Raw genomic sequence first — 16,295 nt, 5'->3', positions numbered from 1 at the left:
TTCGTATTAATTTGGTTCGTTATTCGCTTCGCAAATTTGAACACTCACATTTTGAATGGCGCGACAATTTCGAATGAAACACGCAGAGCGCAACACGTTACCGTTAGCACACGAGGCTGTCGGCGCACTGAACGCGTACAGCAGCCAGCACGGTTACTTTATAACGGTTGTGCCAATAGCCAACAGCCAACAGCAAACGAAGCATCAGCATCCACACACGCGTGGAACGTGTGTGGAACGTAAGTGACCTAGCTTAACATCTGAGTCAGTGTGTCGCTCTGTTAAGCTGCCAGCTGCCTGATGCTTTCACTGCTGCACTGCACTGAGAAAACCAACTCGGATTAATTCCTTGCATTTGCAAAAGGAATTTAAATTCACAACAATATAATCTCAACATAAGACACACTATTGATTGTTTTCCTAAATTCGGATAATTTGCAAAAGTTACAAATGGCACACAAAAAATTATTTTTAAATAATATGTACTACAGTTTCAAAAAGCTGCAAATATTTCATAATAAATTAAAAAAATATGTAAATATAAAATAAAATTATAAATCTAAATATATTATTAAATATTGCAAAATAAAAAAAAATACTTATTGGTTTCCATACATTTGGACAATTTTAAAAATTAAGTTTATATTAATAAAAATGGAAATACGTGAATGAAAAAATTAGATTGTTTGCTAAAATATAATATCACTTATCGCAATATTCACAATTTACTATACTAGTGATTATTAAGGATTACGTTTATTAAGGTTTGAAATATATATATTTTTTTAAATACAATATATTACATTAAATCATCTTTTTCTTAAAAAATGATCTATTTAACAATACAAAAATTCGAATATTTTCAGCTTTCATTCAATTAAATTTAAATCAAGTAAAATTTAATTTAATAAAACAAAACAAAATAATAAATGCATGCTTCTATTGCTTTCTTTTTATCACAATATTAGAGTGTTATATTCGCTTCAAATTAATTTTCAGCAACGTATATGGCACATATTAATGTATAATTAAGTTCAGCGACGTAAACACACATAAAATTTAAGTTCGTCAATGGAAAATATTTGGGGAAATTCTGTATATGTATAGAACAAAATTTCTAGAGCAGCAAAAAATGTTTGAAAAATGGAATATTTTTGAAAAGGCATAATTGCATTATTGCATTTAGTTTCGAGCTCGCCCATGAATTACTCAATCCTTACTTACTATGTATGCATGTGCGGCGAGCAACGTGTAAGTGTTAATGGCTGTGGTGCTATGAAATATGTACGAGCATTCGTTCCGCATCCAATTTTGCAGTCAGCTACATGACGTTGTCGTAGTCGTTGCCGTTGCCATTTTTGTTAACCTCAACGCAGTTGGCAAGCCACCTTGTGCTTCCTCTTTAGCTTCCCCTTCCATCCGGCAGCTGCTCATCATTGAGGTGACAGCGGAGTGACATCAGTTAGCGCCACAATGCGTTGCCATATATTTATATGACTTACATATATTGTACACACACATATGCACACATTGAGACATATTTTCACGAGTATGTTGCAAATACTTGCATGTAGAACACACACACACACACACACATACACTCTTGTACACTCAGAAGAGCACTCATCCTTCATCTTGATGTATGGCCATCACTTCTTAGCTGCTCTCTCCGAATTGTGTTAATGAAATTCAAGTCCGTGCTGCAGATTTTATACAACTACAACTACAACTGCAACCACGATGTCCATATATCCTCTATGTGTATATAACATATCATGAAGCAGGTGCAAAGTGTGCACCAAGTGCAGAGCACATAATTTTATAGGGTGCGTAGCTTGCCCACAGTTGGGCATATTATTTATGTATTCCAAAGATCAACCAAGTATTATAAATAAAACTAGATCTCATTATGAGTAAGAATTTCTTATTGTTATTATTATTTACTTTATTGATTTTCGTCATTTTAAAATCGAACAATTGTGTAATTTGAATAATCAAGATAATTCATATGCACATAACATATATAAATTTATGCAATTCACTTTGATACACAATTATTTGATTATTTATCAGTTATTTCCGAAACTGTGTGCAGCGTATGTGGTAGTCGATTGACGTGTTCATTCCAGATTAAATTAAGCACTTCAATTATATTTTATACATGAGAAATAAGACAAGACTTGGCAGGTAAAATGTAATGATATAGACTTACATACCCTGCAGATTTACTACAAAGCTTAATACTGCGAAATAAAAGAATACGCAATTAAAATAAAATGTTGAGTCAAGATTGTAGATCTGTATTTTTTTGTATATACATTTAGTTGCGGGTTTAGACACAATTTATAACAATTATGTATGTTATTTTTTATATAGCTCAAAACGATGATTGAAGAACAAAATCTTGTTTTAACATTTTTTCAACGTAAAAGTATAGTGTCATTTTTTTAAAGATCCAAAAAGTCTTAAATCTTTTCCTTTCTGTGTATATTTTATGATCAATATAAACTACTCTTTGTGTAAGTGTTGATTTATTTAATAAATTTTCATCATTTGAAAACCAAAATGGAATTATTTTCTTGTCAACCTAATTTAATATCTAAAATCCAAAGCAACATGGTTGGTATACTTGTTATTTCCTTTTAAAGTCTAATTGGCCTGAACTGAAGTACATTTTAATTAGTGTAAAATAATAAAGCAATTATTTATATGTCAGTTACAATATTAGACATGAGACACACGTTGTGCATTTTGAGAGAATTTTGATAAACTCAGCAAGATTTTTATATTAAGTATACGCAAATAAACTCAATTAAATAATCCGCAAATTTGATAAAAGTAATTTCCGGCATAAAGATTAAGCTAAATTTGCTACCTAATAAAAATGAATTAGAAAAAAGAAGAGTACATTTAAAATAAGTAATATTCAAAACAAGAATATACTTTACAATTTTTAAGAAGTTTTATGCACATTTTTATGGATTATTGATACACCATAGATTGTTTTGCAAGAAAGTTTCGATAATTTGCGTTCTTGGCTAACAAAAACAACCCAAAATTGTTGAATGATAAACAAGTTAGCGTTACACTTTGAAACTGTATTTTAACGCGCTTCGCTGCGATGAAAAACTTGAGGAAACCAATGAGTCATGAATGTTTTTAGTATCACATTTGATTTATTAGCATACTTAAAACGAAAGAAGTGAAAATGCAGCATTTTCGGAGAATTATGCAACTTAATTTGAGCTAACCACAAATTCTCGTTGCAATGTACATTGTCACAAGGCTGCTGCTGTTGCCGCTGTCGCAGCCGCCGGCAAGCCATAAATTTAAGAGGACACCCCTTTGCCGAAGCTCCTTGTGTCGCCTGCTCATGTTTTTTGGTGGGAGGCGGCTGGCCAAAAGTTTTGAACGACGGAGCCACAGGCACAGCCTGCGTTGCAGCTGCAGTTGGAGATGGCGCTCGAAAATCCGGATGGCAGAAGTCAAGATCAAAAACAAGCTGCTGAACCAAAGTTGCAACAAGCGACCTCATTGTGGGCCGTGGGTCATGGATGAGGTTAGGCTTGAGGTTGAGTAGAAGGAGAGAGAGAGAGAGAGAGAGAGAGTCAGGCGCCTGTTGCGATGCTGCATTTAATTTCATTCATGGGCACATGCGAGCAAACAAAGTAAAATCGAATCGACTACAAAATATAGGTGTATATTTGTAACAACAAGTAACAAACTTTGCCACGCCCACAACTTTCCACGCTGTCCTCTCAGCAGCAAAAATCGAAGCATAGTTTTCGTAGCAAAACAACCAGAGTCTCAACTTAGTCGAAAAAGTTATTGAATTGAAATTCAGTTTCGTTTCTGAGACAACAACGTAATGTGTCTGTTGTTTGTGCCACATGCTGGCCGTTGCAAGTTCCCCCATTTCCGTGCGGCACTTGTTCTCTTTCTCTTCTCTTTCCTTCGGAAAACTTGTACTGTGTGAATACTTGTATCTATCTACTCGTAATAGCTTAGTTCGAGTACCCGTTTAGTGGCACTGCACAGACTCAGCATCGCTCATACACATTACTCAATAAATATGTTACACAATGTGTGGCAAGTACTACAATATACTATGTATAGTCGATGAAAGAGTGCCGTAAAATTATTCTCAACTTGTGCAGTTTTCACTTTGCAGCTGATGCCTTTTCAACTTTCTGTTGCAACTAATGAGCTCATTCAATTCAAACACGCAGTCCACGTCCAAGTGCGTTCGATCTGCAAAATAATTAACTTCATTGCCATTTATATTGTCATTAAGTTCATTTTCAGTAACTTGAGTTGGCTTTAAAGTTGCGCACACGATTTCAAAAAGGAAAAGCTTCGAAATGAAAGTGAGAAATACATATGTGAACTACATCTCAAATAAGTTGTATTACCGATATACTTGTCGAAGTTTGATCTGCCGTAGCTTGATTGTCCATTTTCAGCGAAGCGCGTTCCGATGCTTTCACAGGCGAATTCTAGAGCACACTGCCCTCTCGATCGTCTCACTGTCTACGCCTGAGCCATCGAACCACACTCGGCGACAGCGGCGACACGCTGTCGCCCCGCATTAACGACTTTTCTTAAAGCTACAAAATGCAGACAACCAATCACAACACACAGAAAGGATGATGCAATATTAACACGCATACACACAACAACGCAGTGTCGATATGCCGACACGCACTCACAACTGCGCAGTAACAATGTGCCAATGTGCACTCACAACTGCGCAGTTGCCAAAATGTCAAAGTGCACCAAAAACTACGCAGCGAGAATGTGCCGAGACGCACGTACAGTTGCGCAGTGACAATGTGACGAATCTGCATTACTTACTCTCCGACACGGCCATTCTGACATATACACGTCCTCGTGTCTATAATAACGATCTCAATTTCAATCTCACTTTCCAATATCAATTCCTCAGAACAACCCAGTCAAATAATCTCAAGTCCATGTGGTCTTCCATAACATAACTTTATTTCTGTTTTTACTATTTCGCAGGTTATTTTTATATTCTCTTATAAACCATTTCTTTAATTTCCATTCCATTTAAACATTTTCAACTTATACATTAATCAGTACAACACATCAGTTCTTAATTCAAAGTACATACATAACCAGGCTTTTATTAGCCAACTTTTAAATACAAACAAATTAAATTGTCAATCGCCAAAAACACTGACTTCACTTCTCTTATTATGCTCGTCCATCGCCCAAAACTTGGCTTCACGAAATCCAACAACCACAATGCTCGTCCATCGCCCAAAACTTGGCTTCACGAAATCCAACAACCACATTGCTCGTCCATCGCCCAAAACTTGGCTTCACGAAATCCAACAACCACATTGCTAAAGCAACTCTCGTCCATCGCCAATCACATGACTTCACGCATTCTCTTCTGTTTCAACAGACTTTTCCAACAGATTTCTCCCTTTCTCATTTATATCTAACTCTTCTGGGATTTGCACATCCGGTAGCTTTCGCAAACTTTCGTGTGGGTATTTGTAACGTCTATTGTTCTGTGTTGATTTTAAAATGTATCGGTCTCCGTCCAATACCTCAACCACCAAAAAGGGTCCTCTGAACTTTGGGTCTAATTTTGTTTGCTGTCTCTCACTATTTTTAAGCAACACAAAGTCACCCACACAGAACCTAATTATCTTAGCCTTATTTTTATCAAATTTAGTTTTCTCATAACTAGCGGCCTCTTCCATGTTCTTAGCGGCCAACTCCCTTAATTTAACTTTGTCAATCTCAGTTTCAGTATCACTAATAGGAATCAATCCGAGTGGACGCGCCACTTTACCAATCAAAAGTTCTAAAGGGCTACACTTAGAGCTACGATTAACTGTACAGTTAAGGGCTAACTGTATATCCCCAGTGCATCTTGCCACGATCTGGAACTTGTCTCAACAGCCGTCAACAAATTCTTTAGTGTACTCATAACCCTTTCAACTTGACCGTTGGCTCTACTTGCACCTGTACCAATTAAATGTAATTGTATCTTTTGATTAGAACAAAATTGCGCAAACTTTGTGCCCGTGAAACTGCGCCCCTGATCGGCAATTAGACGTGTTGGCACGCCAAAAATGGAAATTGAAGATTTCATTGCGTTTATGCAAGTATTCGCATCCAAGGAAAAGGTGTGGAACAGATAAACGAATTTAGTAAAAGCGTCAATTTGTACAATGATATATTCTTTACGATCACTTTTTCCGCTCAATTTTCCCGATATGTCTATGTGAACGGTGTGCCAAGGAATGCTAATTTTTGGAATTGGGTGTAATTCAATTTGAGGTTTTCCTGACGTACCCTTAGAAACTCTGCATGTAATACAGTTCTCCACAAATCTTCGAACATATTTTGTCATGCCAGAAAACCAGTAATGATCGTATACTTTGTCCAGCGTTTTCTGCCAACCTAGATGCATGATAGACTCATGTACCTGATTTATAACTGACCAACGGAACGCACGAGGAACTACAGGTAAACAACGAGTTTTTGAATTTCTCTGGATCTTTCTATACAAAACATTTGATCTAATTTCATAAGTGGTAACTAACGCCAATGGTAAATCGTCATTCTTCAACTTAGTTACGATTTCTAATATTTCTGGATCCTTTTGTTGTTCCACCAAAATCCAGTTTTCTGATATTTCTGTTAAGTCAATTCGTTTCTCTTCTGTTTTTCTTGATACTGACTTTTGACACACCGGATTTCTAGATAAAAAGTCTACATGTGCCATGCGTTTACCTTCTCTATATTCAATTTCGAATTCAAATGTTTGTAGAAACTCCCACCAACGATAAACCCTAGGTGACAACTCGACTTTATTACGCGAAGATTTGATTGAATTACAATCAGTAAAAATCACGAATTTTCTCCCATGCAAATAGTGACGAAAATGTTTTACTGCATTTACGACAGCCAGGGTTTCCAACTCGTAGGATGTGTATCTGGACTCACAGGAGCTAGTTGCTCTACTATAATATTCATTCAACCACATGAGGCTTAGAATTTATTCGGTGTAAAAGAATAGCACCATACCCAATCGAGCTGGCGTCGGTATGCAGTTCTATCGGAAACTGAGGGTCAAAAATAATCAAAACAGGCTTGTTTGTTAATACGCCGATTATTTTACTGCGAATTTCCTCATGCTGTGTTTGCCATTCAAAACTATTTTTTTCGGACGTGAGAAAATATAAAGGCTTCATCAGTTGAGAAAACCCCGGAATAAATTGACGAAAATATGACGCTAATCCAATAAACTGTCTTAAAGAAGCAACTGACTTTGGTGGAGGCAACGCCACAAGAGATTCTATCTTGCTTAAGTTTGGGCGTATCTCCCCCGCTGTTATCTCATAGCCAAGGTAGCGAATTGTAGATCTTAAGAAAAAGCACTTCGAAATGTTAAAAGAGAACCCAGCCTTCACCAGAACGCTTAATACCTGTTGCAATCGCTCATACGCTTCTTCCTTAGTTTCTGAAACAATTAATATATCGTCCATATAAACAATTACAAACGTATGAGCAAGGCTTCCAAGTGCTTTCAATACAGCTCTTTGAAAAACTGAGGGTGCGTTCTTTAATCCGAAAGGCATTGAAAGAAATTCATACTGCCCATCAGGAGTAACAAAAGCAGTACACTCAATCGATTCAGGGTGCATTGCAATCTGGTAGTACCCGCTAGCCATATCAAGAGAAGTAAAATATTTAGCTCCCCTAAGTCTAGCTATTTGTTCTGATATCAACGGTAATGGGAACTTATCAGCTACAGTATTTTTATTTAATTCTCTATAATCAACACAAAGTCTTGCTGAACCATTTTTCTTCTTTACTAATAATGCAGGACTAGCAAATGGTGAACTACTAGGTCTGATAACTTTATACTCGATTAATTCTTTAATTTTAGCACGTACTAACTCCCTTTCGCTTGGACTAAATCTGTATGGTCGCCTTTGCACGGTCTTAGTTGGTTCAATCAAACGAATATGCATTTCCCCAGTATCCACCCGCGTTTGCGGAGTGCCTTCAATAAAAGATTTTGAGTATTGTTTCAATAATGATATTAAAATTTCTTTTTCTTTTCCAAGCATTTCAGTTTCAATGGCATCGAAATTAGTGGGTTGATAGGTTTCGCAAATGTTTACAACTTTACTTTGGACAATCTTAAAATTATCGTACGCAACTTCCACTAAGAACCCTTGAGCCAATATCTCTCTGCCAATTACAATATTATTCTTCATGCATTCATCTGGCACTACATAGAACAAAACAACCAACGAGTTACCGTCAATCATGATGTTTGATTCAATTTGTACAGTACTACAAATATTGGCATTACCTATTCCCTTTAACGCGATAACATTATGAATTCTCTTACCAACTATCTTATTAGATGTGCTTTCTTTAACTAATGAGCACTCGGCTCCCGAGTCAAATGTAATTGGAAATTTCTCACCATTTACCAGCATACTCGATTGAGGCTCCCCTACAGCGCACAGCTCCACTCTTTTTTCCGATTTCGTTCCCGATCCGGTACTCTGCTTTTTATTCGGGCAATTTGTGGCAATGTGTCCTGGCTCCTGACATCTGTAGCATATCACATTAGCCCTTCCAAGTCGAGGCTGCCCTGAGCGCCACTCCCTCGCAGTTGCCGGAGCCTGAGTACTCTTTCCAGATTTGCAGTCTTGTTTCTTATGGCCAGGTTTTCCACATTGGTAGCATTTGATTTCCATGGTTCTAGCACGCTTGGCCTCTGGTTCCCCATTTGACATGACAGGACGTTCTCTCTCAGTGCCGAGAACGCTTGCAACTCCGCTTGCAGTTCTCGTCGACTAGTTATATGCGTTGTATGTAGCGTCCGCTGCAAACGTCGGTCGAAATTACCCATGTGTCCCAGAACCAACGCGATGGCAATTTGTTCTGAACTCAAATTTCGGAGTTTTGTACATAGTGACGTCACGCAGCGACTCGCATAAACGGGCAAGCTTTCACCATTGCTTGGACGGCTGCTAAGTAGATTCGAAATGACAGCGGCTGGCGTCTCCGATGTTTCGTAACGCTGCTCAAATAATTGCCGGAACTGTGGCCAGGTTATTCCTGGGTAACAAATTTGTGATAACCACTGGGCCGATGAGCCTTCCAAGGCTTTACTCAACACTAATATTAGCGCGCTGTCACTCAATGGTTTTGTTCGTAAAATTATATCGACTGTAGCGGCCCACTGCGTGGCGTCTACACCCGCAATGTCCGGATTGTATTTTGGCAAGCAGATCTCGCTACTAGGTTGCACCTCGCTCGCCGGCGTCTGTAGCCCCTTAAGCAATGCCAAAAAATTTCTGTTTTGCTGCTCTAGCAACGCGAAGACATCCGTTGCAGTAGTTTGTTCAGGGCCGAATCCCACTTCTGATGTCGAAGTTTGATCTGCCGTAGCTTGATTGTCCATTTTCAGCGAAGCGCGTTCCGATGCTTTCACAGGCGAATTCTAGAGCACACTGCCCTCTCGATCGTCTCACTGTCTACGCCTGAGCCATCGAACCACACTCGGCGACAGCGGCGACACGCTGTCGCCCCGCATTAACGACTTTTCTTAAAGCTACAAAATGCAGACAACCAATCACAACACACACAGAAGGATGATGCAATATTAACACGCATACACACAACAACGCAGTGTCGATATGCCGACACGCACTCACAACTGCGCAGTAACAATGTGCCAATGTGCACTCACAACTGCGCAGTTGCCAAAATGTCAAAGTGCACCAAAAACTACGCAGCGAGAATGTGCCGAGACGCACGTACAGTTGCGCAGTGACAATGTGACGAATCTGCATTACTTACTCTCCGACATACTTTATATCTAAAAGAAATTTTTGTTTCTATATCAATTGTAAGGACTTGTTATTTACAATTAAAATCAAGTATTTAATATAGAAAATATTATAATTAAGCGGGCTTACATTTTAGGCTATAAAAAAAAGATAACAAATTTAAGAGTAGAAACATTAGTTATTTGATTTATTCTGGGTACTTTATTTTCTTCAAACTTTCCTTCAATCGTGCACATAATTTTTCATATGAATGTATCTAATAAAGGTGTCGTATAATTAGTGCATTTAAAAACAAATTTTATTGAGACGTTTTAAAGAAACTTGACAGCTGCTAATTTATATAGAAATTTGCATTACAAATTGTTTGCAAGTAAAAACAAAATCTTAAAACTTTTCTTTTATTTCAATATAACTTTATACTAATCTCAAGTTTTCATCTTTCGGAGAATTAAACAGAAATGAATACTGAAGTCAAGTTTTCTTTATTTTTAAAAAATATAAATTAATTTATTGTTTTGAATTATTTATTCTTACTATTATTACCCTTTTTAAGTTTTCTGCTTTTGCAGGCTTAACACAAAAATTGGTTTATCATATAATTGAAAATTCATTTAATCAGTAAACTTAACTTTACACTTCAGACATTTGAACATTTGAAACGCTTCGAATTCCCTGCAATTTACAAAAGTCACAATGTCACGACGTCAGCAGGAAATCCTGCGCATCGAGCGTCAAGTGAGGGCCAAATTGCCCTATCGCACGTTTCGTGACATCACATTCGATCGCGAGCAGATCAAGGCCAGCATTGTGCCCCTGAGTTTCATTGAGGCACGTCGCAAGCGCGGTCCCATCTATGAGGCACTGCAAGATGAGCTGCGCCACGAAGGCTGCCTGATGATGCCCGAATTCTTGCGCTGCCTGGCCGAGAAGGAGCAGGCGCTGTTTGATTCAATCAGCATACGTGCGAGGATCATCGATGATCGTCCGCTGCTCTACGAGGTGATTGATAAGCTGAAGTGTGCGGAGCTCGCTGTGATCAAGCGTAAAGTGAAGGGTCTGAAAGAGTGCTTTACACTCTTCTATGAGACGCTGCTGCTGCTCGAACCGTATCGCGTTAAGTATGAGTATGCATTGAATGCTGTCATGGAACACATTGTTTCTCTCTGTCACAACATCGAGGGACAGGAGCGCGATGCTGCCGAGATGATAGCTCGCATCTATCACAGGTTTGCCATATTTTTGGAACACACTGGGCAACGTGTCAATGCGATTACGTACTTGAAATCCACTCTCGAATTGGTGCGTGGGCACATGTGGCTCTCTGAGCCAGAAAAAGGTTCAGCTAGTCCCATTCTACACGCGCTTGTGGCTCAACAACTCGCCAGGCAACTGCTCATCCATGGCCGGCAGATTGTGCGACAGCAACCTGAGGAGGCAGTTGATATGGCCAGAAAGGCAACTGTACTAATAGCAGAGAGTGAGTTGATGATAGTTAATTTATAAATTTATGACAGCTTTTATCTGCTAGTCGGACGCCAGAAGAACTTGGACATCTTTTGCGATACGTTCTTGGAGCGCGCTTTCTTTCTCATGGAGGCTAACAAATATCATGCAGCTCAGCAGTGCTTAGAGCAGATCAAATCGGAGATTATAGCTTGCACCGAGTATAGATTTGTCAAGCTCAACATCAAATTATATCTGTATCTGGGTCAATGCGCTGAAAGGTAAGAGCTGTGTCTATAAGGATACTGCTAATACTATCTGAATCCACTTTATAATTATAATTTCATATTATCTTTATATAATTATATGTGTAACATTTTATCTAATGTCTTCACATGTATATTTATATGTACTTGTCTGCATATCTGCTTAATATTCCTTAATACATTCCTTACCGTTTCTAAATACATGTATTAATTAAATTTATTTTTTAACCTCGCCAGTAAACTTGAATTATATCTTCTGTGACTCTATTTCGATCGATCGCTAAAATTTGCATCCAATATATTTATCTGAATTCTACATATTATCAATTTTGAAAATTGTTTTCTTCCTTTCTCAATGCATCTTTACAACTTGAATCTCTATCTATTCATTTTAATATTGATATATTTCTTTTTACATATTTGTATTTTGATATGCATCTATCTAACCTGTCTTTTTGTGTATCTATATTTGCCTCACTTACTATATCATGTCTCCATCTATCCAACTTGTATTCGAATATCAGTAACTATTAATTTATCTGTATATTTGAATTTATTTTTCTGTCTAATTTGTAAGTCTTTATCTTAATTAATCTTTATAATTTGCATTTGCATATTTATCTTACTATTTACATAACTCTACTTTCCTCTTTTATAGTCTATACATATTAATCCCTATTTATTGAAGCTGAATCTTTATGTAATCACTGCTTTTCTCAGCTTCGATCACGTTGATAAGGCCATTTCCAACTTTAAGCGTGCTCTGCGTTTATCACGTCTCTACGATCACAAGGATCACGAAGCAGAGATTCTGCTGAATCTGGGCAAACTCTTTGCCCGCGATACCCAGAAGACGGGCATTGCCAAGAAGTGCTACAATCAGGCGAAAAGCATTTACATTGACTTCAACGACAACCATAGCAAGAAGACTGCTGTTTTTCTCATGGGAAAGCTGCTGGCCGACGAGATTACGCCACTCTACATGGCCATGTTGAAGGCATCGAATTCGCGTTATTGCGCTTTCTTCAATCTGCGACAATGGAAGAATCGCTGTCGTCCCTTCTGGCATAAGTTGGGCCACGAGATCATCAAACAGGAAAAGGACAGTATCTACTGTCTGCTCGAGGAGGAGAAAGAGGATCCCGTATACGTGCCAGACTTTCCCGATCTTGAAGGCAACACATTCAAAGTTGAAGAAGGTGACATATGAATTAAGTCATTCTCTGCTAAATTGTTATTGTTTTTATATCATTAAGTTGCATACAAGACTGAGTTTAGAACTGCACTGAAATCATTTAAAGCGGCAATTTTCAATGCAGATCTAAACGCAGTTGATTGCCAGATTAAAGTCTTAAATGCTCCAAAATATTAATAGATCCTCGCACATAAATTCAATTTCGGTTGCTGCTGCATACAGCAACAGTAACAGTAACAAATTGTTAGCGGTAACAATAACATGGCAGCAACCACCCACAGCAACTGCGGCAGCATTGACAACAGCAACTTGCTGAAAGCTGCGTTTCAACGTTGCAGTTTCGACGGGGCCGCAACAAATGTTGCCGTCGCATGCCGGGATGAAGTGTGGGTTGTAAATTGGCAATGTAATGCGAGCTGCAATAAATTCTCAAACAACATGTCGGCGGAAAATTCTTTAAAACATTTCCAAACTGCATATTTGTCATGGCAAACACACGTACACGCTTGTTGTTCGCTTGTATTCGTGCCCATACATATGTCTGTGTGTGTGGACAGACGGACAGAAAGTGGCTTTAAAAACAAATAACATTAAAAAGCATAAAGCATAAAGCGAAACAATGATACTCTTCCCTGCATTTTTAAAACCTCATGGCTGGACTGAGAATCATAAAAAATAAACTATAATTATCAGTACAATAATAGGATAATGTCCTACATTATAACTTTTTTATTACCATTTGCTGTCTAATTCATATGCGTATACGTAATTTTATCAATTTAATATGAAGTGCTTTACATTTACTTTTGCGTGATTTCGTATTAATTTCTTTCTTATTCGTATTCAAGTTTTACCCTTACGTATAAGTAATTTAGTGAATCTTATATAAAGTGGTTCAACCTTACGTATACTTAATTTTATGAAGCTAATATGGAAGCTTCAACTTTATCTTAATTTTATTCAAATTAACGCTTTATATACATATTTTCGATTTATTTTTATCTTTCACCATACATTACGTATACGTAACATTCATACTTAATCTAATATTACGTATGCATAGGGCTGATCATTACAAGACAAACCTAACATTATATTTATTTTTTTTTACGACTTATCGTTTTCTATATTTTACCACCTTACGTATACGTATTTTTTTTAATCTTGACCTTTACGTATACTTTATTTTATATATCTAATACCTTCTACTTTACGTACGCTTAATTTTATTAACACTACATAAATTTATTCATTTTCACTGAATTACGTATACGTAATATCAAAACTGGATCTGATATTACGTATGCGTAATGATCCTTACTTACACGAAATTTAAACAAGACAAACCCAGCTTTATATTGATTTGATTACTATTCATCTTTCATTATATTTTCCTACCTTACGTATACGTAATTTCATTGAGCCCTTCCGCTAATAATAGTAACCCTATTGAATGAAAAGTCAGAAAGTCTCTGAAATCGATGTAATCCAAGCGTGAAATTGATATGGCGTTTGTGCTTTTATATATTGCAAATATTTTGACTCGCTAAATAGTGCAATAATATGCATAAAATACGATTAATTAAATTCTGTACTTTGCAAACTGCGGCAGATTATTAAAATGCATATGGCAAATAGTTTGGCATCGTGTATTATCTGCAGCCACACATCTTCAAATCGCCGCAACGTAGTGACCTGATTTACCAGTTATTTATAGTTTTTATCATATTATGTATTAAATCTATTCATAAACTCATGAATATATTGCATAATTACAAAGCCACAAAGCCAAAAGCCTTTTTTCTCCACTCTCCGCCTTCTGCATTCAACGCAATATTTTGTGTGAGTGTGTGTGTGTGTGTGTGTGTGTTGTTCGGAGCGTCAGAGGGAGAAAAGTTACCATCGAGTTGCAACAGAAAAGTTGGCAAATGAAAATAAATGCCTAAAGTTGGTTAATTAAAATGAAAATGAAAGGCACTCAGCTTGACTCAGCTCGACTCGGCTCGCACTTCACCAGAATTTTCGCCCAAGCCAAACAGCAGTAACAATTAAATGAAGAATTCGTAGACCAGAATTTGCAACCTGTTTTCATAGAATTAGCCATCTAAAATGCAAATGGTGCCAATCCACAAAAGTTTCGGTAACAAACAAAATTCCAAATGATTAAAAGCATATTCAGAACTTGAGATTAATGTTAAACTATAAGCCAGAAAAGGCAGCCTCTTAGCCACATATTCGCAGCATAATTTTGCTTGTGATACAGCGCATTATTAGGTCAACTATGTACATTTCTCAGTCCTCTCCCGCATATCTTGAGCGGGAAGTTTTCCAAAAACTTTGTCAATTAAAACTTTAGGGCTCGAGGCAAGCGAATTGCTATGTGACTCGCGCAAATACAATATAAATAACTAAATTGAATGTGGTCAAATGATTTGTATAGCGAATTAATGTCGCCGAAATTCACTTAGAGTGCGCCATTTGATTTGCATATTTCCGTTTTTCTATTTAAATGCAAGAATTCCTTGTTAAATAAATAAATTAAATGTTTATTGCACCTTTGGCTGTGAGGCAGTAACGATCTTAAAGTAACCATGCGACAGATAAATCTGAGGATCGGAGGGTCCGCTGCCATCTGGATTGGTCTTCCAGCTAATTGTGAGGCACGGTTCGCCAGGCTGTGGATCTTTTTCGATGGTTATCTGATAATTCTTTGCATCCTCAGGGCTCGCATTGTGCTTAATGAATATGAATGGGCGTTGCTTCGCTGGCTCATCCGGAGGCGTCACTGTCAAAGTTGAAGAGGGAACGTAAAGTGAATCATAGCGAAGCGTTCTCAGAATCAAATCCACTTACATGGCTGGCAACGAGCTGATGGCGGAAAGAAAACAAACAGCAGCAGCATCAGCAGCAGCAGAATTAGAGACTTGTGCAATGTTTTTGATTTCATAATTTCGAAATGAAATATAAACAAAAAGCGCGAACAACAAAAGCAACAATAGCAGCAGAAACTAATGAAAGCGTCGGTTTTGTTTTATATACTAGATGCTGCACGCGTCTCTATATAAGAATGAACGACTCGACTCGTATTACGCGTATGTATAATAATTATCAAAACAACGTCTTGAATCAACGCGATCGCAACTCAAACTGCCGGAGGTTTGAGCGCTTTCAAACGGATGAAGCTGCAAGTTGAATGCGTCTCTCTTACTCACTATCTTTCTCGCTTCTAATCTCGCTCTCTCTCTCTATTTATATATATGTTATATGTTTATTTTCATAGAATTATTTCACCTGAATTTTGAGAATTATGAGCTTATCGGCTGTTTAGGCTTGAATGAATTACTCATATACCACATATAATCAGAATTGAGATTGAGACTGACAGATGAAATTGTAAACAAAGCCGCGCAATTGATTGTGGCTGTATCAATATGACTAAACGCTCGCTTGACTGCTGCTGCTGTTGCTGATAGAGAGACCAACATGAACTGAGCTGAGCTATACACAAAGAGAACACTTTATGGCTTCCACTGC

At 37.5% G+C, this 16,295-nt stretch overlaps 2 protein-coding genes across 2 annotated transcripts; one reads left to right on the top strand and one right to left on the bottom strand.

The window, feature by feature from the left end:
- Positions 1-10,469: 10,469 nt before the first annotated feature.
- On the top strand, positions 10,470-12,932 carry LOC117571516 (uncharacterized). Its single transcript, XM_034253689.2, has 3 exons — positions 10,470-11,334; positions 11,386-11,581; positions 12,287-12,932. The coding sequence occupies exons 1-3, from the start codon at positions 10,551-10,553 to the stop codon at positions 12,774-12,776; spliced, it is 1,470 nt and encodes a 489-aa protein (XP_034109580.1). The 5' UTR covers positions 10,470-10,550; the 3' UTR covers positions 12,777-12,932.
- Positions 12,933-15,291: 2,359 nt separating this feature from the next.
- LOC117571528 (uncharacterized) lies at positions 15,292-16,191 on the bottom strand. Its single transcript, XM_034253707.2, has 2 exons — positions 15,615-16,191; positions 15,292-15,546 (listed from the first exon to the last, which is right to left on the bottom strand). Exons 1-2 carry the CDS (start codon positions 15,706-15,708, stop codon positions 15,308-15,310), a joined length of 333 nt encoding a protein of 110 aa, XP_034109598.1. The 5' UTR covers positions 15,709-16,191; the 3' UTR covers positions 15,292-15,307.
- Positions 16,192-16,295: the final 104 nt, after the last annotated feature.

The sequence above is a fragment of the Drosophila albomicans genome, chromosome 3 (genome assembly GCF_009650485.2).
Source record: "Drosophila albomicans strain 15112-1751.03 chromosome 3, ASM965048v2, whole genome shotgun sequence".
Taxonomy (NCBI): Eukaryota; Metazoa; Arthropoda; class Insecta; order Diptera; family Drosophilidae; genus Drosophila; species Drosophila albomicans.
The sequence above is the reverse complement of the archived record's forward strand: the minus strand, read 5'-3'. Positions and strand labels throughout refer to the sequence as shown.